The following is a 25680-nucleotide window of genomic DNA, read 5'->3' on the forward strand; positions in this document are numbered from 1 at the left end:
TGAACATTGTCAATCACACAATTTTAATTGGTAAGATTAATGACTTTTAGAGTTAATGTTAATAATACATGTTTCTCCCTATTTTGGCTGACTACAGGTCAAAATGGATGTTTAATCACAAAAAAAAGGTTAGTTGGAAATTAACATAGCTCCAAACAGCACAGACAAACATGTTTGAAGAAATTGGAGGGAACACCTGGATTACACTCATGAAATTGACATTTTTACAGGATAATCCTTAGGAACTTCTTTGTGAAAGTAATTTGCCTGTGCCCTAACCTATTTACAATTCACAACATAATCAAGATGTTTATTGTCTCATCTGAAATCATATCCTTCTCTTACAGGGATGACCACTACTACAAATAGGACATCACCTTCACAAATCATACCAGGTAACGAAAATGTGATGTTTGAAAATTTCGGCTGTTATTGAAATTGAGCCATTCAGACTCACAGGAAGCTCCTGTTGCATTTTATTATTGGATCAGACAGGACAGTAGGAGACTGTTCAGTGCATTGAGCTTATAGTTCTTCAAAAACATTTGGGCAGCACGGTGGCTCACAGCACCAGGGACCCGGGTTTGATTCCAGCCTTGGGCGACTGTGCAGAGTTTGCACATTCTCTCTGTGTCTGCGTGGGTTTCCTCCCACAGTCTGAAGATGTACAGGTTAGGTGGATTGGCCTTGTTACATTGCCCATAGTGTCCAGGAATGTGTGGGTCAGCCGTGGAGAATGCAAGGTTCTTGGGTGGGATGATCTTTGGAGGGTCCAAGTGGACTCGATGGGCCGAACAGCCTGCTTCCACACTGTAAGAATTCTATGATACAAGTTTGTGTTTGAAAGATTTGCTTGATTAGTTCCACAGTCCTGTTTTTTTCACATAAACCTGGACATTTTTTCTTTCCCAGTACTTATCCAATTTTCTTTTGACAAGTTACTGTCAAAATTGTTTCCACAAAAACATCATATATTTATTGTAGAACTTTTTATGTTTTACCATCAAACAGGCCAGCTATTAGACATGTGATTTCAGGGTTTACAGTAGTTCACTTCAATTATTTCAAACCAGCGAGTACTCCTGGATTGATGGTGCCGTGAAGCCAATCTCAGTGGCATGTACTGGGAAAGTGCCACTTTACTGTTCCTGTCTGAACTGACAGTAATACTGAACAAGTGCGATCCTAAAAGGAGATCTGGCTTGATATATCAAGTATTTTATTTTGCAGTTGGTTAGTCACTGAAATATCATCACAAGGGTCTGCACTTGTTTTTAAACAATGGCATTTAAAAGTCAAAATCAAATCAAAGCCATGTAAGACATTTGGAATGATCTGAACACAAACAGCAACCTATTCCCCAAACTATCCCCTTTTACAGATATTCAATTCTAAACAAATTTCACTCCTATTTCAACATTTCAACTTCTTCCTGAATCCACTCCTCCCAGCTTTCTTTCCTTATCCTGCAGAAACTGTGGGACAATTCCTTTCAGGGTTTGCTGGCATGAAGTTTTCACAATTCTGATGACCTGAACCTTTTTAATTCTACAAATAAATTTTCTTTTCTATGGAATCCTATTGTAATCACACTCTTACAGTCAATTGAGATGTCATTCATTAACCACACTTTATAACACTGATAGGTACCGTGGCAGGAACCATTAATTAGATTCCCTATAGTATGGAAACAGGCCATTTGGCCCAACAAGTCCACACGAACCCTCCAAAGAGTAACCCACCCTGCCCTCTATTTACCACTTACTAATACACCTAATGCTATGGGCAATTCACCTCTTTGTACTGTGGGAATAAACCAGAGCACCCACAGGAAACCTACGCAGACACGGGGAGAATGTGCAAACTCCACACAGACAGTCACCTGAGGTGGGAATCGAACCCAGGTCCCTGGTGCTGTGAGGCAGCAGTGCTAACCACTGAGCCACCGTGGGCAGATTCGATGGGCTGAATGGCCCACTTCTTCTACATTTTCCTTTTGGCACTTACTTCAGTAGATATGCTGCTGTCTATGTTGACATGGAAGTCTACCATATACAACTGAACTATTTGACTTCTTTTACAGGGAACACTATGATCATCTCACTTGGGACAGGGATTTGCAAATCATTATTCAAAGAATTATATTTTGAAAATTGATTTGGACACTAGTGACTTCTGTTTCTGTAGCCGTACAAATGTATTTAAACTCCTTTTCACTAATACACATTGATGAATAAATTCTGCCCACTATAATTCTGTCAGTATCTCCTTTAAGGTGCACAATGATATAGAAGAAAGTACAATAGAGAGAGAGAAATTGACAGATTCAATTACCTCAGTGTCCACTCAGCCATTGTAATCTAAACAATAACAATTTGCTGAGTAATTTCTCCTCAACCTCCCAAGAGCACATATGGTAATTAACTTTAATCTATACAGTCTGGATATCCGAGATCTTGTTGTGTTTACAGTCTCTTCCATCTCAGTTATCCAAGCCCTTAGTCTTGGCATAATTTGCAACTTCAGCAGAGCTGGACAATTTGTGCTGTCAGATTGCCATGCAGTAGATTTTCTTTAGTCCATTACTTTTGAACTTTTTCTTTAAAAAGCTAGAAGGCCATGAAAGTGGTGAGAATGCCCATCACAATTGTTGTGAGATCCATCAAATGCTGCACTCACCTTGATTACTCAATTATCCAGGCAGAAAACAAAATCGAAACAAGAAATGACTTGTCTTGGTCAATGACAAAAACTTACTTGTCACCAACACTTCTTTTCATGCAAGTTATTTACCTGTGATTGAATTGTCAGAAAAATTAAAAAGTAATGTCACAATCAGGGTAAGCATGTTGATCATGTGATCTGAAATCATATACTTTCTTTACAGTGAACAGCACAATTATTATGATGACACCGCCTCTACAGAACACAACAGGTACTGAAAATGTGCCCTTTGGAAATAAATTGAGCACCCAGGAATAAGATTGATCAGAGAATCATAGGGGATAGAGCAGGCTACTGGACTCTTGTAATGCAGTGGTAATGTCCCTACCTTCTAACTAGAGGACCCTGGTTCAAGTCCCACCTGCTGCAGAGATATATCTCAACTTCTCTTTGAATAGTTTGATCAGAAAATATCTAGAATCAGGCTAATTCCCTTATTATGCCTGTGTTGGCTCCTGATATTCAATCTGTCTCATTGACCAGCTCTATTCCTCCTTTTTTAAGTATATCAGTAAAGTAGAGTCATAGAGTCATAGAGATTTACAGCATGGAAACAGAGCCTTTGGTCTCACTTGTTCATGCCGACCAGATATCCCAACCCAATCTAGTCCCACTGGCCAGCACCCGGCCCATATCCCTCCAAACCCTTCCTATTCATTTATACATTCAGATGCCTTTTAAATGTTGCAATTGTACCAGCATCCACCTCTTCCTCTGGCAGCTCATTCCATTCGCGTACCACCCTCTGTGTGAAAAAGTTGCTCCTTAGGTCTCCTTTACCCCTTTCCCCTCTCATCCTAAACCTATGCCCTCTAGTTCTGGACTCCCCCACCCTAGGGAAAAGACCTTGTCTATTGACTGTATCCATGCCCCTCATGATTTTATAAACTTCTATAAAGTCACCCTCCAGCCTCCAATGCTCCAGGGAAAACAGCCCTGTTGTATTCATTCTCACCATATTTTTTTCAACCACCAAAATGCAAATAGTATTAACTCGTTGAGCAATTTCTTATCGTTGCCACCCTGGTAAATATGCCAATTACCTTGAATCTATACACCCTAGTTGCCAAGAATCATGTCAGCTATTAGGAATTCTGCAGACATCAATTCACCTTTTGTGGTAATATTGTAACGTGCAAGTTCCTGTCGAAGCCACACCATCCTGACTTGGAACTATATTAGCATTTCTTCACTGTCACACAGTTAAAATCCTAAAATCCCATTTCCACAACTCTCTGGTCATATGTCCCTCACATGAACTGTAGGAGTTCAAGATGATAGCCCATGACCATCTTCCCAAGGACAATCACGGATTGGCAATAAATAGTGACCCAGCCACTCCTGCTCATTTCTTGTCAATGAATATGAAACAAATCAAATCAATCTGCTTGTAATCTTTTCATAGAGAATTCCCCTGGCAATGTTACCACCAGATCTACAATCCATCTCGGAACTATTTCATAATTTTGAATTTAATGATGATGGCTATATACTAATGAACAAACCTTGGTATATACTTAGTGATTATAAGAATCCTTTCCATTCACTGACTCACCATGTGTAACTTTTGACAAATCCTTCCCTTTTCTCTGTTTCTATGTCCTCAAGTCCTTAAAGTTTGAAAAGTGGTCAATCGTGAGAGTGACAATCAAATCATAATGCCTTGACACCCCTCAACCCCAATACCCTTAGTTGCTGCTAGGGCATCAGGAAATGATTGATATTCTTAATAGCATAGAAGCAACACGTTTGTGACTGACACAGGGGAGAGGGGTGAGTTTATAGTCTGTTCACATGTGGTAGTTACTTGGAGAATAGACATTTCTCTGAACTTTGCCAGTCACTCAACTTTAGGTGGTAAATTTAGGGACTTAGAATTAATAATAATATTACTAGTTTATTTCTATTTTGGCAGGTTACCCTTCAAAATAGATAATTAGTAATAGAAATACAAATTTAACTTGGAATAAAAATTAGCACAAACTTGTTTGAAGAAGCAAGGTGGAATACTTAACATTACAATTGTGAATAATTGCAAACGTGCTGCATCATTATAGTGACTTCTTTTTATGAAAGTAATTTACCTGTGGACCATGTGCAAAGTGATGGCACAGAAAGGGTGAGACTATTGATTGATTATTTGATCTGTAATTGTGCCCTTCCATTTCAGTGAACGGTACAGTGACATCACCTTCACAGAACACAACAGGTACTGGAAATGTGCTCTTCCAAATTATTAGGATTATCAAACACCAGATTCTGATATTGGGAAGTTAACAACCACCAGAAATTGTTGTTGTGATTGGGACAGGAATCATTGAGGAGAGAATGAGACTTTCATTGTGATTGTCAGCTGTTTGAAAGCCATGTGGTAAAGAAGAAGAAATAAACTGTTCTTTTTTATCTCTTTATACTGACGAATTAATTAAAAATATACTGTTGTGAGAGAAAAATCCACATGTAAATGACTCTGGCAGCAGGGGGTATATGCAGGGATATATATTATAATAGCAATAGCTTAGAATTCCCAACTAATCAAATTTAAGGTGTTGCTTGTTCAGTTCTGTTTCTGGAAATTAACATGTGTAATTTAAATTTTATATACAAGGTGTTTCTTCTTATATGTGGAGGGAGTTTAGTGTATCACAAGACCTGAGCTGATTGTTGTACCAAACTAGCTCAATATTAACTGCTTACGGAGATTCCATACATTGAGTTTCTTTCAGTGCAATGCATAATAACAAATCTCAGACTATCTATCTATCTACCTGCCTGTCTTTCTCCTTGGAGTGCTTTCTAGTTCCTATCACATTCCCAATTATCAAAGGTGCGGGAAATGTAATTTCTGAGATTCTAAGACAGTGGAAAGAAATAACAGGTCATACTGAGCAGTTTCCTGGCAGGTTGTCTTATCAGCATCCATTGCAACTTGCAGAATGGCTATCCTCTCTTTACATCGATTAACTAGCCTCTATTTACATGGAATTGGTGCCTCCATGGTCAATGGCTTCACTCTTTTGGGATTCTACGTTCATGCAACTCAGCATCAGCAAGCAGAGCTTCAGCATGTCATTGTGCTTATTGTTGACCCAACTTCACCACCAGTAAATGGCTTTAACCACCTACTTTGGAGCTGAGGGACACCGAAGACTTGCAGCTTCTGCTAAGGTCCTCAAGTATCTATTCAGGATGGTTTATACTCTCATGCAGCAAAGCACTATATTGGGCCTCACAATGGAGAATGCAGGGTTGCAGGTGGCCAGTTTCTTTGGGTTGACTTGTGTTTTAGTGCATGAGAGAGACAGGCAATTTGTAATGTAAGAGTAAATGTATCAGATAAAGGGGGGAGGGTTGGACAAGTCGAACAGTGGCCTCATGGTACATCAATATCAGAACTGCAGCAAATGCCAGCGGCTTCAGCAGCAAACCAACTGCAGAGCCTTCTTTTTGTGAAAGTCATTTAGATGTACTTGAATTGTCAGACAAATTAAAAAGTAATGTCACAATCAGGGTTAGCATGTTGATCATGTGATCTGAAATCATATACTTTGTTTACAGTGAACAGCACAATTATTACGATGACACCGCCTCTACAGAACACAACAGGTACTGAAAATGTGTCCTTTTGGAAATATTTACAATAAAATAAGCACATAGGAATAAGATTGATCTGAGAATCATAGAGGATAGAAACGGGCTACTGGGCTCTTGTAATGCAGTGGTAATGTCCCTACCTCTGAACCAAGACCCAGGTTCAAGTCCCACCTGCTGCAGAGATATATCTCAACCTCTGTTTGAATAGTTTGATCAGAAAATATCTGGGATCAGGCTAATTCCCTCATTATGCCTGTGTTGGCTCCTGACATTCAATCTGTCTCATTGACCAGCTCTATCCATATACAGCTGCAAATTTCTCCTTTTATAAGTATGTCATTAAAGTAGAATCAGTTTCCACCATTATTTTCAACCATTAAAATCCACATAGTATTATAATCCACATAAAATCCACTGAGTAATTTCTTCTCAATGTCACTGGTATGTATGCAATTACCTTGAATCCATACACCCTAGATGCCCAGAATCATGTCAGTGATTAATTCACTTTTGTGGCAAGACTGCAACATGCAAGTTCCCATTGAAGCCACACCATCCAGACTCTGATCTGTTTTGGCATTCCGTCACAGTCAGTCAGTCAAAATCCTGAAACCGCATTTCCACAACTCTCTGGTCGAGCCTCCCTCACATGGACTACTGCAGTTCAGGATGATAGCCATCTCCGCCTTCTCAAGGACACTCAGGGATTGGCAATAAATACTGACCCAGCCACTCCTGCTCATTTCTTGTCAATGTGTATGAAAACAAATCAAATCAATCTGCTTGTAATCTCTTTGCAGGGAACTCCTTTAGCAATGTTACCAATTGATCTAAAATTCATCCTCGAACTACTTCATAATTCTGAATTTGATGATGACAGCTATATACTAAAGAACAAACCTTGGTTTATACTTCGTGGTTATAAGAATCCTTTCCGCTCACTGTCTCACCATGCAATTTTTGACAAATCCTTCCCTTTTCTCTATTTCCATTTTCTCATATCCTTAAAGTTTGAAAGTGGTTAATCGTGAGAGTGACAATCCAATCATATTGTCTTGACACCCCTCAACCCCAATACCCTTAGTTGCTGCTAGGGCATCAGGAAATGATTGAAATTCTTAATAGCACAGAAGCAACATGTTAGTGACAGACACAGGGGAGAGGGGTGAGTTTATAGTCTGTTCACATGTGGTAGTTACTTGGAGAACAGACATTTCTCTGAACCTTGCCAGTCACTCAACTTTAGGTGGTAAATTTAGGGACTTAGAATTAATAATAATATTACTAGTTTATTTCTATTTTGGCAGGTTACCCTTCAAAATGGATAATTAGTAATAGAAATACAAATTTAACTTGGAATAAAAGTTAGCACAAACTTGTTTGAAGAAGCAGGGTGGAATACTTAACATTACAATTGTGAATAATTGCAAACTTGCTGCATCATTATAGCGACTTCTTTTTACGAAAGTAATTTACCTGTGGACCATGTACAAAGTGATGGCACAGAAAGGGTGAGACTATTGATTGATTATTTGATCTGAAATTGTGCACTTCCATTTCAGTGAACGGTACAGTGACATCACCTCCACAGAACACAACAGGTACTGGAAATGTGCTCTTCCAAATTATTAGGATTATCAAACACCAGATTCTGATATTGGGAAGTTAACAACCACCAGAAATTGTTGTTGTGATTGGGACAGGAATCATTGAGGAGAGAATGAGACTTTCATTGTGATTGTCAGCTGTTTGAAAGCCATGTGGTAAAGAAGAAGAAATAAACTGTTCTTTTATATTTCTTTATACTGACGAATTAATTAAAAATATACTGTTGTTAGAGAAAAATCCACATGTAAATGACTCTGGCAGCAGGGGGTATATGCAGGGATATATATTATAATAGCAATAGCTTAGAATTCCCAACTAATCAAATTTAAGGTGTTGCTTGTTCAGTTCTGTTTCTGGAAATTAACATGTGTAATTTAAATTTTATATACAAGGTGTTTCTTCTTATATGTGGAGGGAGTTTAGTGTATCACAAGACCTGAGCTGATTGTTGTACCAAACTAGCTCAATATTAACTGCTTACGGAGATTCCATACATTGAGTTTCTTTCAGTGCAATGCATAATAACAAATCTCAGACTATCTATCTATCTACCTGCCTGTCTTTCTCCTTGGAGTGCTTTCTAGTTCCTATCACATTCCCAATTATCAAAGGTGCGGGAAATGTAATTTCTGAGATTCTAAGACAGTGGAAAGAAATAACAGGTCATACTGAGCAGTTTCCTGGCAGGTTGTCTTATCAGCATCCATTGCAACTTGCAGAATGGCTATCCTCTCTTTACATCGATTAACTAGCCTCTCTTTACGTGGAATTGGTTCCTCCATGGTCAATGGCTACACTCTTTTGGGATTCTACATTCATGCAACTCAGCATCAGCAAGCAGAGCTTCAGCATGTCATTGTGCTTATTGTTGACCCAACTTCACCACCAGTAAATGGCTTTAACCACCTACTTTGGAGCTGAGGGACACCGAAGACTTGCAGCTTCTGCTAAGGTCCTCAAGTATCTATTCAGGATGGTTTATACTCTCATGCAGCAAAGCACTATATTGGGCCTCACAATGGAGAATGCAGGGTTGCAGGTGGCCAGTTTCTTTGGGTTGACTTGTGTTTTAGTGCATGAGAGAGACAGGCAATTTGTAATGTAAGAGTAAATGTATCAGATAAAGGGGGGAGGGTTGGACAAGTCGAACAGTGGCCTCATGGTACATCAATATCAGAACTGCAGCAAATGCCAGCAGCTTCAGCAGCAAACCAACTGCAGAGCCTTCTTTTTGTGAAAGTCATTTAGATGTACTTGAATTGTCAGACAAATTAAAAAGTAATGTCACAATCAGGGTTAGCATGTTGATCATGTGATCTGAAATCATATACTTTGTTTACAGTGAACAGCACAATTATTACGATGACACCGCCTCTACAGAACACAACAGGTACTGAAAATGTGTCCTTTTGGAAATATTTACAATAAAATAAGCACATAGGAATAAGATTGATCTGAGAATCATAGAGGATAGAAACGGGCTACTGGGCTCTTGTAATGCAGTGGTAATGTCCCTACCTCTGAACCAAGACCCAGGTTCAAGTCCCACCTGCTGCAGAGATATATCTCAACCTCTGTTTGAATAGTTTGATCAGAAAATATCTGGGATCAGGCTAATTCCCTCATTATGCCTGTGTTGGCTCCTGACATTCAATCTGTCTCATTGACCAGCTCTATCCATATACAGCTGCAAATTTCTCCTTTTATAAGTATGTCATTAAAGTAGAATCAGTTTCCACCATTATTTTCAACCATTAAAATCCACATAGTATTATAATCCACATAAAATCCACTGAGTAATTTCTTCTCAATGTCACTGGTATGTATGCAATTACCTTGAATCCATACACCCTAGATGCCCAGAATCATGTCAGTGATTAATTCACTTTTGTGGCAAGACTGCAACATGCAAGTTCCCATTGAAGCCACACCATCCAGACTCTGATCTGTTTTGGCATTCCGTCACAGTCAGTCAGTCAAAATCCTGAAACCGCATTTCCACAACTCTCTGGTCGAGCCTCCCTCACATGGACTACTGCAGTTCAGGATGATAGCCATCTCCGCCTTCTCAAGGACACTCAGGGATTGGCAATAAATACTGACCCAGCCACTCCTGCTCATTTCTTGTCAATGTGTATGAAAACAAATCAAATCAATCTGCTTGTAATCTCTTTGCAGGGAACTCCTTTAGCAATGTTACCAATTGATCTAAAATTCATCCTCGAACTACTTCATAATTCTGAATTTGATGATGACAGCTATATACTAAAGAACAAACCTTGGTTTATACTTCGTGGTTATAAGAATCCTTTCCGCTCACTGTCTCACCATGCAATTTTTGACAAATCCTTCCCTTTTCTCTGTTTCCATTTTCTCATATCCTTTAAGTTTGAAAGTGGTTAATCGTGAGAGTGACAATCCAATCATATTGTCTTGACACCCCTCAACCCCAATACCCTTAGTTGCTGCTAGGGCATCAGGAAATGATTGAAATTCTTAATAGCACAGAAGCAACATGTTAGTGACAGACACAGGGGAGAGGGGTGAGTTTATAGTCTGTTCACATGTGGTAGTTACTTGGAGAACAGACATTTCTCTGAACCTTGCCAGTCACTCAACTTTAGGTGGTAAATTTAGGGACTTAGAATTAATAATAATATTACTAGTTTATTTCTATTTTGGCAGGTTACCCTTCAAAATGGATAATTAGTAATAGAAATACAAATTTAACTTGGAATAAAAGTTAGCACAAACTTGTTTGAAGAAGCAGGGTGGAATACTTAACATTACAATTGTGAATAATTGCAAACGTGCTGCATCATTATAGCGACTTCTTTTTACGAAAGTAATTTACCTGTGGACCATGTACAAAGTGATGGCACAGAAAGGGTAAGACTATTGATTGATTATTTGATCTGAAATTGTGCACTTCCATTTCAGTGAACGGTACAGTGACATCACCTCCACAGAACACAACAGGTACTGGAAATGTGCTCTTCCAAATTATTAGGATTATCAAACACCAGATTCTGATATTGGGAAGTTAACAACCACCAGAAATTGTTGATGTGATTGGGACAGGAATCATTGAGGAGAGAATGAGACTTTCATTGTGATTGTCAGCTGTTTGAAAGCCATGTGGTAAAGAAGAAGAAATAAACTGTTCTTTTATATTTCTTTATACTGACGAATTAATTAAAAATATACTGTTGTTAGAGAAAAATCCACATGTAAATGACTCTGGCAGCAGGGGGTATATGCAGGGATATATATTATAATAGCAATAGCTTAGAATTCCCAACTAATCAAATTTAAGGTGTTGCTTGTTCAGTTCTCTTTCTGGAAATTAACATGTGTAATTTAAATTTTATATACAAGGTGTTTCTTCTTATATGTGGAGGGAGTTTAGTGTATCACAAGACCTGAGCTGATTGTTGTACCAAACTAGCTCAATATTAACTGCTTACGGAGATTCCATACATTGAGTTTCTTTCAGTGCAATGCATAATAACAAATCTCAGACTATCTATCTATCTACCTGCCTGTCTTTCTCCTTGGAGTGCTTTCTAGTTCCTATCACATTCCCAATTATCAAAGGTGCGGGAAATGTAATTTCTGAGATTCTAAGACAGTGGAAAGAAATAACAGGTCATACTGAGCAGTTTCCTGGCAGGTTGTCTTATCAGCATCCATTGCAACTTGCAGAATGGCTATCCTCTCTTTACATCGATTAACTAGCCTCTCTTTACATGGAATTGGTTCCTCCATGGTCAATGGCTACACTCTTTTGGGATTCTACATTCATGCAACTCAGCATCAGCAAGCAGAGCTTCAGCATGTCATTGTGCTTATTGTTGACCCAACTTCACCACCAGTAAATGGCTTTAACCACCTACTTTGGAGCTGAGGGACACCGAAGACTTGCAGCTTCTGCTAAGGTCCTCAAGTATCTATTCAGGATGGTTTATACTCTCATGCAGCAAAGCACTATATTGGGCCTCACAATGGAGAATGCAGGGTTGCAGGTGGCCAGTTTCTTTGGGTTGACTTGTGTTTTAGTGCATGAGAGAGACAGGCAATTTGTAATGTAAGAGTAAATGTATCAGATAAAGGGGGGAGGGTTGGACAAGTCGAACAGTGGCCTCATGGTACATCAATATCAGAACTGCAGCAAATGCCAGCAGCTTCAGCAGCAAACCAACTGCAGAGCCTTCTTTTTGTGAAAGTCATTTAGATGTACTTGAATTGTCAGACAAATTAAAAAGTAATGTCACAATCAGGGTTAGCATGTTGATCATGTGATCTGAAATCATATACTTTGTTTACAGTGAACAGCACAATTATTACGATGACACCGCCTCTACAGAACACAACAGGTACTGAAAATGTGTCCTTTTGGAAATATTTACAATAAAATAAGCACATAGGAATAAGATTGATCTGAGAATCATAGAGGATAGAAACGGGCTACTGGGCTCTTGTAATGCAGTGGTAATGTCCCTACCTCTGAACCAAGACCCAGGTTCAAGTCCCACCTGCTGCAGAGATATATCTCAACCTCTGTTTGAATAGTTTGATCAGAAAATATCTGGGATCAGGCTAATTCCCTCATTATGCCTGTGTTGGCTCCTGACATTCAATCTGTCTCATTGACCAGCTCTATCCATATACAGCTGCAAATTTCTCCTTTTATAAGTATGTCATTAAAGTAGAATCAGTTTCCACCATTATTTTCAACCATTAAAATCCACATAGTATTATAATCCACATAAAATCCACTGAGTAATTTCTTCTCAATGTCACTGGTATGTATGCAATTACCTTGAATCCATACACCCTAGATGCCCAGAATCATGTCAGTGATTAATTCACTTTTGTGGCAAGACTGCAACATGCAAGTTCCCATTGAAGCCACACCATCCAGACTCTGATCTGTTTTGGCATTCCGTCACAGTCAGTCAGTCAAAATCCTGAAACCGCATTTCCACAACTCTCTGGTCGAGCCTCCCTCACATGGACTACTGCAGTTCAGGATGATAGCCATCTCCGCCTTCTCAAGGACACTCAGGGATTGGCAATAAATACTGACCCAGCCACTCCTGCTCATTTCTTGTCAATGTGTATGAAAACAAATCAAATCAATCTGCTTGTAATCTCTTTGCAGGGAACTCCTTTAGCAATGTTACCAATTGATCTAAAATTCATCCTCGAACTACTTCATAATTCTGAATTTGATGATGACAGCTATATACTAAAGAACAAACCTTGGTTTATACTTCGTGGTTATAAGAATCCTTTCCGCTCACTGTCTCACCATGCAATTTTTGACAAATCCTTCCCTTTTCTCTGTTTCCATTTTCTCATATCCTTTAAGTTTGAAAGTGGTTAATCGTGAGAGTGACAATCCAATCATATTGTCTTGACACCCCTCAACCCCAATACCCTTAGTTGCTGCTAGGGCATCAGGAAATGATTGAAATTCTTAATAGCACAGAAGCAACATGTTAGTGACAGACACAGGGGAGAGGGGTGAGTTTATAGTCTGTTCACATGTGGTAGTTACTTGGAGAACAGACATTTCTCTGAACCTTGCCAGTCACTCAACTTTAGGTGGTAAATTTAGGGACTTAGAATTAATAATAATATTACTAGTTTATTTCTATTTTGGCAGGTTACCCTTCAAAATGGATAATTAGTAATAGAAATACAAATTTAACTTGGAATAAAAGTTAGCACAAACTTGTTTGAAGAAGCAGGGTGGAATACTTAACATTACAATTGTGAATAATTGCAAACGTGCTGCATCATTATAGCGACTTCTTTTTACGAAAGTAATTTACCTGTGGACCATGTACAAAGTGATGGCACAGAAAGGGTAAGACTATTGATTGATTATTTGATCTGAAATTGTGCACTTCCATTTCAGTGAACGGTACAGTGACATCACCTCCACAGAACACAACAGGTACTGGAAATGTGCTCTTCCAAATTATTAGGATTATCAAACACCAGATTCTGATATTGGGAAGTTAACAACCACCAGAAATTGTTGATGTGATTGGGACAGGAATCATTGAGGAGAGAATGAGACTTTCATTGTGATTGTCAGCTGTTTGAAAGCCATGTGGTAAAGAAGAAGAAATAAACTGTTCTTTTATATTTCTTTATACTGACGAATTAATTAAAAATATACTGTTGTTAGAGAAAAATCCACATGTAAATGACTCTGGCAGCAGGGGGTATATGCAGGGATATATATTATAATAGCAATAGCTTAGAATTCCCAACTAATCAAATTTAAGGTGTTGCTTGTTCAGTTCTGTTTCTGGAAATTAACATGTGTAATTTAAATTTTATATACAAGGTGTTTCTTCTTATATGTGGAGGGAGTTTAGTGTATCACAAGACCTGAGCTGATTGTTGTACCAAACTAGCTCAATATTAACTGCTTACGGAGATTCCATACATTGAGTTTCTTTCAGTGCAATGCATAATAACAAATCTCAGACTATCTATCTATCTACCTGCCTGTCTTTCTCCTTGGAGTGCTTTCTAGTTCCTATCACATTCCCAATTATCAAAGGTGCGGGAAATGTAATTTCTGAGATTCTAAGACAGTGGAAAGAAATAACAGGTCATACTGAGCAGTTTCCTGGCAGGTTGTCTTATCAGCATCCATTGCAACTTGCAGAATGGCTATCCTCTCGTTACATCGATTAACTAGCCTCTCTTTACATGGAATTGGTTCCTCCATGGTCAATGGCTACACTCTTTTGGGATTCTACATTCATGCAACTCAGCATCAGCAAGCAGAGCTTCAGCATGTCATTGTGCTTATTGTTGACCCAACTTCACCACCAGTAAATGGCTTTAACCACCTACTTTGGAGCTGAGGGACACCGAAGACTTGCAGCTTCTGCTAAGGTCCTCAAGTATCTATTCAGGATGGTTTATACTCTCATGCAGCAAAGCACTATATTGGGCCTCACAATGGAGAATGCAGGGTTGCAGGTGGCCAGTTTCTTTGGGTTGACTTGTGTTTTAGTGCATGAGAGAGACAGGCAATTTGTAATGTAAGAGTAAATGTATCAGATAAAGGGGGGAGGGTTGGACAAGTCGAACAGTGGCCTCATGGTACATCAATATCAGAACTGCAGCAAATGCCAGCAGCTTCAGCAGCAAACCAACTGCAGAGCCTTCTTTTTGTGAAAGTCATTTAGATGTACTTGAATTGTCAGACAAATTAAAAAGTAATGTCACAATCAGGGTTAGCATGTTGATCATGTGATCTGAAATCATATACTTTGTTTACAGTGAACAGCACAATTATTACGATGACACCGCCTCTACAGAACACAACAGGTACTGAAAATGTGTCCTTTTGGAAATATTTACAATAAAATAAGCACATAGGAATAAGATTGATCTGAGAATCATAGAGGATAGAAACGGGCTACTGGGCTCTTGTAATGCAGTGGTAATGTCCCTACCTCTGAACCAAGACCCAGGTTCAAGTCCCACCTGCTGCAGAGATATATCTCAACCTCTGTTTGAATAGTTTGATCAGAAAATATCTGGGATCAGGCTAATTCCCTCATTATGCCTGTGTTGGCTCCTGACATTCAATCTGTCTCATTGACCAGCTCTATCCATATACAGCTGCAAATTTCTCCTTTTATAAGTATGTCATTAAAGTAGAATCAGTTTCCACCATTATTTTCAACCATTAAAATCCACATAGTATTATAATCCACATAAAATCCACTGAGTAATTTCTTCTCAATGTCACTGGTATGTATGCAATTACCTTGAATCCATACACCCTAGATGCCCAGAATCATGTCAGTGATTAATTCACTTTTGTGGCAAGACTGCAACATGCAAGTTCCCATTGAAGCCACACCATCCAGACTCTGATCTGTTTTGGCATTCCGTCACAGTCAGTCAGTCAAAATCCTGAAACCGCATTTCCACAACTCTCTGGTCGAGCCTCCCTCACATGGACTACTGCAGTTCAGGATGATAGCCATCTCCGCCTTCTCAAGGACACTCAGGGATTGGCAATAAATACTGACCCAGCCACTCCTGCTCATTTCTTGTCAATGTGTATGAAAACAAATCAAATCAATCTGCTTGTAATCTCTTTGCAGGGAACTCCTTTAGCAATGTTACCAATTGATCTAAAATTCATCCTCGAACTACTTCATAATTCTGAATTTGATGATGACAGCTATATACTAAAGAACAAACCTTGGTTTATACTTCGTGGTTATAAGAATCCTTTCCGCTCACTGTCTCACCATGCAATTTTTGACAAATCCTTCCCTTTTCTCTGTTTCCATTTTCTCATATCCTTTAAGTTTGAAAGTGGTTAATCGTGAGAGTGACAATCCAATCATATTGTCTTGACACCCCTCAACCCCAATACCCTTAGTTGCTGCTAGGGCATCAGGAAATGATTGAAATTCTTAATAGCACAGAAGCAACATGTTAGTGACAGACACAGGGGAGAGGGGTGAGTTTATAGTCTGTTCACATGTGGTAGTTACTTGGAGAACAGACATTTCTCTGAACCTTGCCAGTCACTCAACTTTAGGTGGTAAATTTAGGGACTTAGAATTAATAATAATATTACTAGTTTATTTCTATTTTGGCAGGTTACCCTTCAAAATGGATAATTAGTAATAGAAATACAAATTTAACTTGGAATAAAAGTTAGCACAAACTTGTTTGAAGAAGCAGGGTGGAATACTTAACATTACAATTGTGAATAATTGCAAACGTGCTGCATCATTATAGCGACTTCTTTTTACGAAAGTAATTTACCTGTGGACCATGTACAAAGTGATGGCACAGAAAGGGTAAGACTATTGATTGATTATTTGATCTGAAATTGTGCACTTCCATTTCAGTGAACGGTACAGTGACATCACCTCCACAGAACACAACAGGTACTGGAAATGTGCTCTTCCAAATTATTAGGATTATCAAACACCAGATGCTGATATTGGGAAGTTAACAACCACCAGAAATTGTTGATGTGATTGGGACAGGAATCATTGAGGAGAGAATGAGACTTTCATTGTGATTGTCAGCTGTTTGAAAGCCATGTGGTAAAGAAGAAGAAATAAACTGTTCTTTTATATTTCTTTATACTGACGAATTAATTAAAAATATACTGTTGTTAGAGAAAAATCCACATGTAAATGACTCTGGCAGCAGGGGGTATATGCAGGGATATATATTATAATAGCAATAGCTTAGAATTCCCAACTAATCAAATTTAAGGTGTTGCTTGTTCAGTTCTCTTTCTGGAAATTTACATGTGTAATTTAAATTTTATATACAAGGTGTTTCTTGTTATATGTGGAGGGAGTTTAGTGTATCACAAGACCTGAGCTGATTGTTGTACCAAACTAGCTCAATATTAACTGCTTACGGGGATTCCATACATTGAGTTTCTTTCAGTGCAATACATAATAACAACTCTCAGACTATCTATCTATCTACCTGCCTGTCTGTCTCCTTGGAGTGCTTTCTAGTTCCTATCACATTCCCAATTATCAAAGGTGCTGGAAATGTAATTTCTGAGATTCTAAGAATGTGGAAAGAAATAACAGGTCATACTGAGCAGTTTCCTGGCAGGTTGTCTTATCAGCATCCATTGCAACTTGCAGAATGGCTAGCCTCTCTTTACATCGATTAACTAGCCTCTCTTTACGTGGAATTGGTGCCTCCATGGCCAATGGCTTCACTCTTTTGGGATTCTACGTTCATGCAACTCAGCATCAGCAAGCAGAGCTTCAGCATGTCATTGTGCTTATTGTTGACCCAACCTCACCACCAGTAAATGGCGTTAGCCACCTACTTTGGAGCTGAGGGACACCAAAGACTTGCAGCTTCTGCTAAGGTCCTCAAGTATCTATTCAGGTTGGTTTATACTCTCATGCAGCAAAGCACTATATTGGGCCTCACAATGGAGAATGCAGGGTTGCAGGTAGCCAGTTTCTGTGGGTTGGCTTGTGTTTTAGTGCATGAGAGAGGCAAGCAGTTTGTAATGTAAGAGTAAATGGATCAGATAGATGGGGGAGGATTGGACAAGTCGAACAGTGGCCTCATGGTACATCAATATCAGAACTGCAGCAAATGCCAGCAGCTTCAGCAGCAAACCAACTGCAGAGCCTTCTTTTTGTGAAAGTCATTTAGATATGCTTGAATTGTCAGACAAATTAAAAAGTAATGTCACAATCAGGGTTAGCATGTTGATCATGTGATCTGAAATCATATACTTTGTTTACAGTGAACAGCACAATTATTACGATGACACCGCCTCTACAGAACACAACAGGTACTGAAAATACATCCATTTGGAAATATTTACAATAATATGAGCACATAGGAATAAGATTGATCTGAGAATCATAGAGGATAGAAAAGGGCTATTGGGTTCTTGTAATGCAGTGGTAATGTCCCTACCTTTGAACCAAGATCCAGGTTCAAGTCCCACCTGCTGCAGAGATATATCTCAACCTCTGTTTGAATAGTTTGATCAGAGAATATCTGGGATCAGGCTAATTCCCTCATTATGCCTGTGTTGGCTCCTGACATTCAATCTGTCTCATTGACCAGCTCTATCCCTATACAGCTGCAAATTTCTCCTTTTATAAGTATGTCATTAAAGTAGAATCAGTTTCCACCATTATTTTCAACCATTAAAATCCACATAGTATTATAATCCACATAAAATCCACTGAGTGATTTCTTCTCAATGTCACTGGTATGTATGCAATTACCTTGAATCCATACACCCTAGATGCCCAGAATCATGTAAGTGATTAATTCACTTTTGTGGCAAGACTGTAACATGCAAGTTCCCATTGAAGCCACACCATCCAGACTCTGATCTGTTTTGGCATTCCTTCACAGTCAAATCCTGAAACCGCATTTCACAACTCTCTGGTCGTGCCTCATGGACTACTGCAGTTCAGGATGATAGCCATCTCCGCCTTCTCAAGGACACTCAGGGTTTGGCAATAAGTACTGACCCAGCCACTCCTGCTCATTTCTTGTCAATCTGCTAGTAGTCTCTTTGCAGGGAACCCCTTTAGCAATGTTACCAATTGATCTACAATTCATCCTCGAACTACTTCATAATTCTGAATTTGATGATGACAGCTATATACTAAAGAACAAACCTTGGTATATAATTAGTGGTTATAAGAATCCTTTCCGCTCACTGTCTCACCATGTGTAATTTTTGACAAATCCTTCCCTTTTCTCTGTTTCCATTTTCTCATATCCTTTAAGTTTGAAAGTGGTTAATCGTGAGAGTGACAATCAAATCATATTGTCTTGACACCCCTCAACCCCAATACCCTTAGTTGCTGCTAGGGCATCAGGAAATGATTGATATTCTTAATAGCACAGAAGCAACATGTTTGTGACTGACACAGGGGAGAGGGGTGAGTTTATAGTGTGTTGACATGTGGTAGTTACTTGGAGAACAGCCATTTCTCTGAACCTTGCCAGTCACTCAACTTTAGGAGGTAAATTTAGGTACTTAGAATTAATAATAATATTACTAGTTTATTTCTATTTTGGCAGGTTACCCTTCAAAATAGATAATTAGTAATAGAAATACAAATTTAACTTGGAATAAAAATTAGCACAAACTTGTTTGAAGAAGCAGGGTGGAATACTTAACATTACAATTGTGAATAATTGCAAACTTGCTGCATCATTATAGCGACTTCTTTTTATGAAAGTAATTTACCTGTGGACCATGTACAAAGTGATGGCACAGAAAGGGTGAGACTATTAATTGATTGTTTGATCTGAAATTGTGCCCTTCCGTTTCAGTGAACGGTACAGTGACATCACCTCCACAGAACACAACAGGTACTGGAAATGTGCTCTTCCAAATTATTAGGATTATCAAACACCAGATTCTGATATTGGGAAGTTAACAACCACCAGAAATTGTTGTTGTGATTGGGACAGGAATCATTGAGGAGAGAATGAGACTTTCATTGTGATTGTCAGCTGTTTGAAAGCCATGTGGTAAAGAAGAAGAAATAAACTGTTCTTTTTTATCTCTTTATACTGACGAATTAATTAAAAATATACTGTTGTTAGAGAAAAATCCACATGTAAATGACTCTGGCAGCAGGGGGTATATGCAGGGATATATATTATAATAGCAATAGCTTAGAATTCCCAACTAATCAAATTTAAGGTGTTGCTTGTTCAGTTCTCTTTCTGGAAATTTACATGTGTAATTTAAATTTTATATACAAGGTGTTTCTTGTTATATGTGGAGGGAGTTTAGTGTATCACAAGACCTGAGCTGATTGTTGTACCAAACTAGCTCAATATTAACTGCTTACGGGGATTCCATACATTGAGTTTCTTTCAGTGCAATACATAATAACAACTCTCAGACTATCTATCTATCTACCTGCCTGTCTGTCTCCTTGGAGTGCTTTCTAGTTCCTATCACATTCCCAATTATCAAAGGTGCGGGAAATGTAATTTCTGAGATTCTAAGACAGTGGAAAGAAATAACAGGTCATACTGAGCAGTTTCCTGGCAGGTTGTCTTATCAGCATCCATTGCAACTTGCAGAATGGCTAGCCTCTCTTTACATCGATTAACTAGCCTCTATTTACATGGAATTGGTGCCTCCATGGTCAATGGCTACACTCTTTTGGGATTCTACGTTCATGCAACTCAGCATCAGCAAGCAGAGCTTCAGCATGTCATTGTGCTTATTGTTGACCCAACTTCACCACCAGTAAATGGCTTTAACCACCTACTTTGGAGCTGAGGGACACCGAAGACTTGCAGCTTCTGCTAAGGTCCTCAAGTATCTATTCAGGATGGTTTATACTCTCATGCAGCAAAGCACTATATTGGGCCTCACAATGGAGAATGCAGGGTTGCAGGTGGCCAGTTTCTTTGGGTTGACTTGTGTTTTAGTGCATGAGAGAGACAGGCAATTTGTAATGTAAGAGTAAATGTATCAGATAGAGGGGGGAGGGTTGGACAAGTCGAACAGTGGCCTCATGGTACATCAATATCAGAACTGCAGCAAATGCCAGCAGCTTCAGCAGCAAACCAACTGCAGAGCCTTCTTTTTGTGAAAGTCATTTAGATGTACTTGAATTGTCAGACAAATTAAAAAGTAATGTCACAATCAGGGTTAGCATGTTGATCATGTGATCTGAAATCATATACTTTGTTTACAGTGAACAGCACAATTATTACGATGACACCGCCTCTACAGAACACAACAGGTACTGAAAATGCGTCCTTTTGGAAATATTTACAATAAAATGAGTACATAGGAATAAGATTGATCCGAGAATCATAGAGGATAGAACCGGGAGATTGGGTTCTTGTAATGCAGTGGTAATGTCCCTACTTTTGAACCAAGACCCAGGTTCAAGTCCCACCTGCTGCAGAGATATATCTCAACCTCTGTTTAAATAGTTTGATCAGAAAATATCTGGGATCAGGCTAATTCCCTCATTATGCCTGTGTTCGCTCCTGACATTCAATCTGTCTCATTGACCAACTCTATCCCTATACAGCTGCAAATTTCTCCTTTTATAAGTATGTCATAAAAGTAGAATCAGTTTCCACCATTATTTTCAACCATTAAAATCCACATAGTTTTATAATCCACATAAAATCCACTGAGTAATTTCTTCTCAATTTCACTGGTATGTATGCAATTACCTTGAATCTATACACCCTAGCTGCCCAGAATCATGTCAGTGATTAATTCACTTTTGTGGCAAGACTGTAACATGTAAGTTCCCATTGAAGCCACACCATCCAGACTCTGATCCGTTTTGGCATTCCTTCACAGTCAGTCAGTCAAAATCCTGAAACCGCATTTCCACAACTCTCTGGTCGTGCTTCCCTCACATGGACTACTGCAGTTCAGGATGATAGCCATCTCCGCTTTCTCAAGGACACTCAGGGATTGGCAATAAATACTGACATAGCCACTCCTGCTCATTTCTTGTCAATGTGTATGAAAACAAATCAAATCAATCTGCTAGTAGTCTCTTTGCAGGGAACTCCTTTAGCAATGTTACCAATTGATCTCCAATTCATCCTCAAACTACTTCATAATTCTGAATTTGATGATGACAGCTATATACTAAAGAGCAAACCTTGGTATATACTTCGTGGTTATAAGAATCCTTACCGCTCACTGTCTCACCATGCAATTTTTGACAAATCCTTCCCTTTTCTCTATTTCCATTTTCTCATATCCTTAAAGTTTGAAAGTGGTTAATCGTGAGAGTGACAATCCAATCATATTGTCTTGACACCCCTCAACACCAATACCCTTAGTTGCTGCTCGGGCATCAGGAAATGATTGATATTCTTAATAGCACAGAAGCAACATGTTTGTGACTGACACAGGGGAGAGGGGTGAGTTTATAGTCTGTTCACATGTGGTAGTTACTTGGAGAATAGACATTTCTCTGAACTTTGCCAGTCACTCAACTTTAAGTGGTAAATTTAGGGACTTAGAATTAATAATAATATTACTAGTTTATTTCTATTTTGGCAGGTTACCCTTCAAAATAGATAATTAGTAATAGAAATACAAATTTAACTTGGAATAAAAATTAGCACGAACTTGTTTGAAGAAGCAGGGTGGAATACTTAACATTACAATTGTGAATAATTGCAAATGTGCTGCATTATTATAGCGATTTATTTTTATGAAAGTAATTTACCTGTGGACCATGTGCAAAGTGATGGCACAGAAAGGGTGAGACTATTGATTGATTATTTAATCTAAAATTGTGCCCTTCCGTTTCAGTGAACGGTACAGTGACATCACCTCCACAGAACACAACAGGTACTGGAAATGTGCTCTTCCAAATTATTAGGATTATCAAACACCAGATGCTGATATTGGGAAGTTAACAACCACCAGAAATTGTTGATGTGATTGGGACAGGAATCATTGAGGAGAGAATGAGACTTTCATTGTGATTGTCAGCTGTTTGAAAGCCATGTAGGAAAGAAGAAGAAATAAACTGTTCTTTTTTATTTCTTTATACTGACGCGTTAATTAAAAATATACTATTGTTAGAGAAAAATCCACGTGTAAATGACTCTGGCAGCAGGGGGTATATGCAGGGTTATATATTATAATAGCAATAGCTTAGAATTCCCAACTAATCAAATTTAAGGTGTTGCTTGTTCAGTTCTGTTTCTGGAAATTTACATGTGTAATTTAAATTTTATATACAAGGTGTTTCTTGTTATATGTGGAGGGAGTTTAGTGTATCACAAGACCTGAGCTTATTGTTGTACCAAACTGGCTCAATATTAACTGCTTACGGAGATTCCATACGTTGAGTTTCTTTCAGTGCAATGCATAATAACAAATCTCAGACTATCTATCTATCTCCCTGCCTGTCTGTCTCCTTGGAGTGCTTTCTAGTTCCTATCACATTCCCAATTATCAAAGGTGCGGGAAATGTAATTTCTGAGATTCTAAGACAGTGGAAAGAAATAACAGGTCATACTGAGCAGTCTCCTGGCAGGTTGTCTTATCAGCATCCATTGCAACTTGCAGAATGGCTAGCCTGTCTTTGCATCGATTAACTAGCCTCTCTTTACGTGGAATTGGTGCCTCCATGGTCAATGGCTACACTCTTTTGGGATTCTACGTTCATGCAACTCAGCATCAGCAAGCAGAGCTTCAGCATGTCATTGTGCTTATTGTTGACCCAACTTCACCACCAGTAAATGGCTTTAACCACCTACTTTGGAGCTGAGGGACACCGAAGACTTGCAGCTTCTGCTAAGGTCTTCAAGTATCTATTCAGGATGGTTTATACTCTCATGCAGCAAAGCACTATATCGAGCTTCACAATGGAGAATGCAGGGTTGCAGGTGGCCAGTTTCTTTGGGTTGACTTGTGTTTTAGTGCATGAGAGAGACAGGCAATTTGTAATGTAAGAGTAAATGTATCAGATAGAGGGGGGAGGGTTGGACAAGTCGAACAGTGGCCTCATGGTACATCAATATCAGAACTGCAGCAAATGCCAGCAGCTTCAGCAGCAAACCAACTGCAGAGCCTTCTTTTTGTGAAAGTCATTTAGATATGCTTGAATTGTCAGACAAATTAAAAAGTAATGTCACAATCAGGGTTAGCATGTTGATCATGTGATCTGAAATCATATACTTTGTTTACAGTGAACAGCACAATTATTACGATGACACTGCCTCTACAGAACACAACAGGTACTGAAAATGCGTCCTTTTGGAAATATTTACAATAAAATGGGCACATACGAATAAGATTGATCTGAGAATCATAGAGGATAGAAACGGGCTATTGGGCTCTTGTAATGCAGTGGTAATGTCCCTACCTCTGAACCAAGACCCAGGTTCAAGTCCCACCTGCTGCAGAGATATATCTCAACCTCTGTTTGAATAGTTTGATCAGAAAATATCTGGGATCAGGCTAATTCCCTCATTATGCCTGTGTTCGCTCCTGACATTCAATATGTCTCATTGACCAGCTTTATCCATATACAGCTGCAAATTTCTCCTTTTATAAGTATGTCATTAAAGTAGAATCAGTTTCCACCATTATTTTCAACCATTAAAATCCACATTGTATTATAATCCACATAAAATCCACTGAGTAATTTCTTCTCAATGTCACTGGTATGTATGCAATTACCTTGAATCCATACACACTAGCTGCCCAGAATCATGTCAGTGATTAATTCACTTTTGTGGCAAGACTGTAACATGCAAGTTCCCATTGAAGCCACACCATCCAGACTCTGATCTGTTTTGGCATTCCTTCACAGTCAGTCAGTCAAAATCCTGAAACCGCATTTCCACAACTCTCTGGTCGTGCCTCCCTCACATGGACTACTGCAGTTCAGGATGATAGCCATCTCCGCCTTCTCAAGGACACTCAGGGATTGGCAATAAATACTGACCCAGCCACTCCTGCTCATTTCTTGTCAATGTGTATGAAAACAAATCAAATCAATCTGCTAGTAGTCTCTTTGCAGGGAACTCCTTTAGCAATGTTACCAATTGATCTAAAATTCATCCTCGAACTACTTCATAATTTTGAATTTGAAAATGACAGCTACATATTAATGAACAAATCTTGATACATACTTAATGATTATAAGTATGCTTTATGTTAATTGTCACACCATGTCCATTTAATTGGCAATCCTTCCCTTTCCTCGACTTCCATGTTCTAATCTCTTTTTAGTGGTTAATCGTGAGATTGATCGTCAGATCATATTGTCTTACTATGCCCCACCTCCTTATAATTTGTGCTAGTGCACCAGGAAAAGGTAAATACACTGATAGAAGCAATGTGCCACTTGTTTGTGACTGACACACAGAGGGGGAAGTGTGTATCAGTGTGAGTTTATAGCATGTTGACGTGTGGTTGTTACTTGGAGAAGAGCCCATTTCTCTGAACATTGCCAGTCTCACAACTTGGTGAATTTAAGGTGACTTAGAATTAATAATAATACTATTAGCTTGTTTCTGTTTTGTCTGGTTGCAAGTCAAAATGGATAATCATTAACAGAAATGCAAATTTAACTTGGAATAAAAATTAGCATGAACTCGTTTGAAGAAGCAAGATAGAATACTTAATATTACAATTGTGAATAATTGCAAATTTACTGCAACGTTGTCAGTGATGTCTTTTTGTGAAAATAATTCACCTGTGGA

At 38.8% G+C, this 25680-nt stretch overlaps 1 protein-coding gene across 1 annotated transcript in view; it reads left to right on the plus strand.

Annotated features, from left to right (window-relative positions):
- The window catches only part of LOC122554996 (uncharacterized), a 223803-nt gene that overhangs the window by 157282 nt on the left and 40841 nt on the right, over positions 1-25680 (plus strand). The window contains exons 39-46 of the mRNA XM_087992976.1: positions 348-395; positions 2888-2935; positions 4895-4933; positions 6283-6330; positions 7881-7919; positions 9269-9316; positions 10867-10905; positions 12255-12302. Of these exons, the coding sequence (XP_087849102.1) occupies positions 348-395; positions 2888-2935; positions 4895-4933; positions 6283-6330; positions 7881-7919; positions 9269-9316; positions 10867-10905; positions 12255-12302 (357 nt within the window). The remainder of the gene's footprint in view (positions 1-347; positions 396-2887; positions 2936-4894; positions 4934-6282; positions 6331-7880; positions 7920-9268; positions 9317-10866; positions 10906-12254; positions 12303-25680) is intronic.

This window comes from Chiloscyllium plagiosum, unplaced genomic scaffold, assembly GCF_037043375.1.
Source record: "Chiloscyllium plagiosum isolate Xiang-an unplaced genomic scaffold, Cpla_swu_hap1 HiC_scaffold_12, whole genome shotgun sequence".
In the NCBI taxonomy this organism is placed as follows: domain Eukaryota; kingdom Metazoa; phylum Chordata; class Chondrichthyes; order Orectolobiformes; family Hemiscylliidae; genus Chiloscyllium; species Chiloscyllium plagiosum.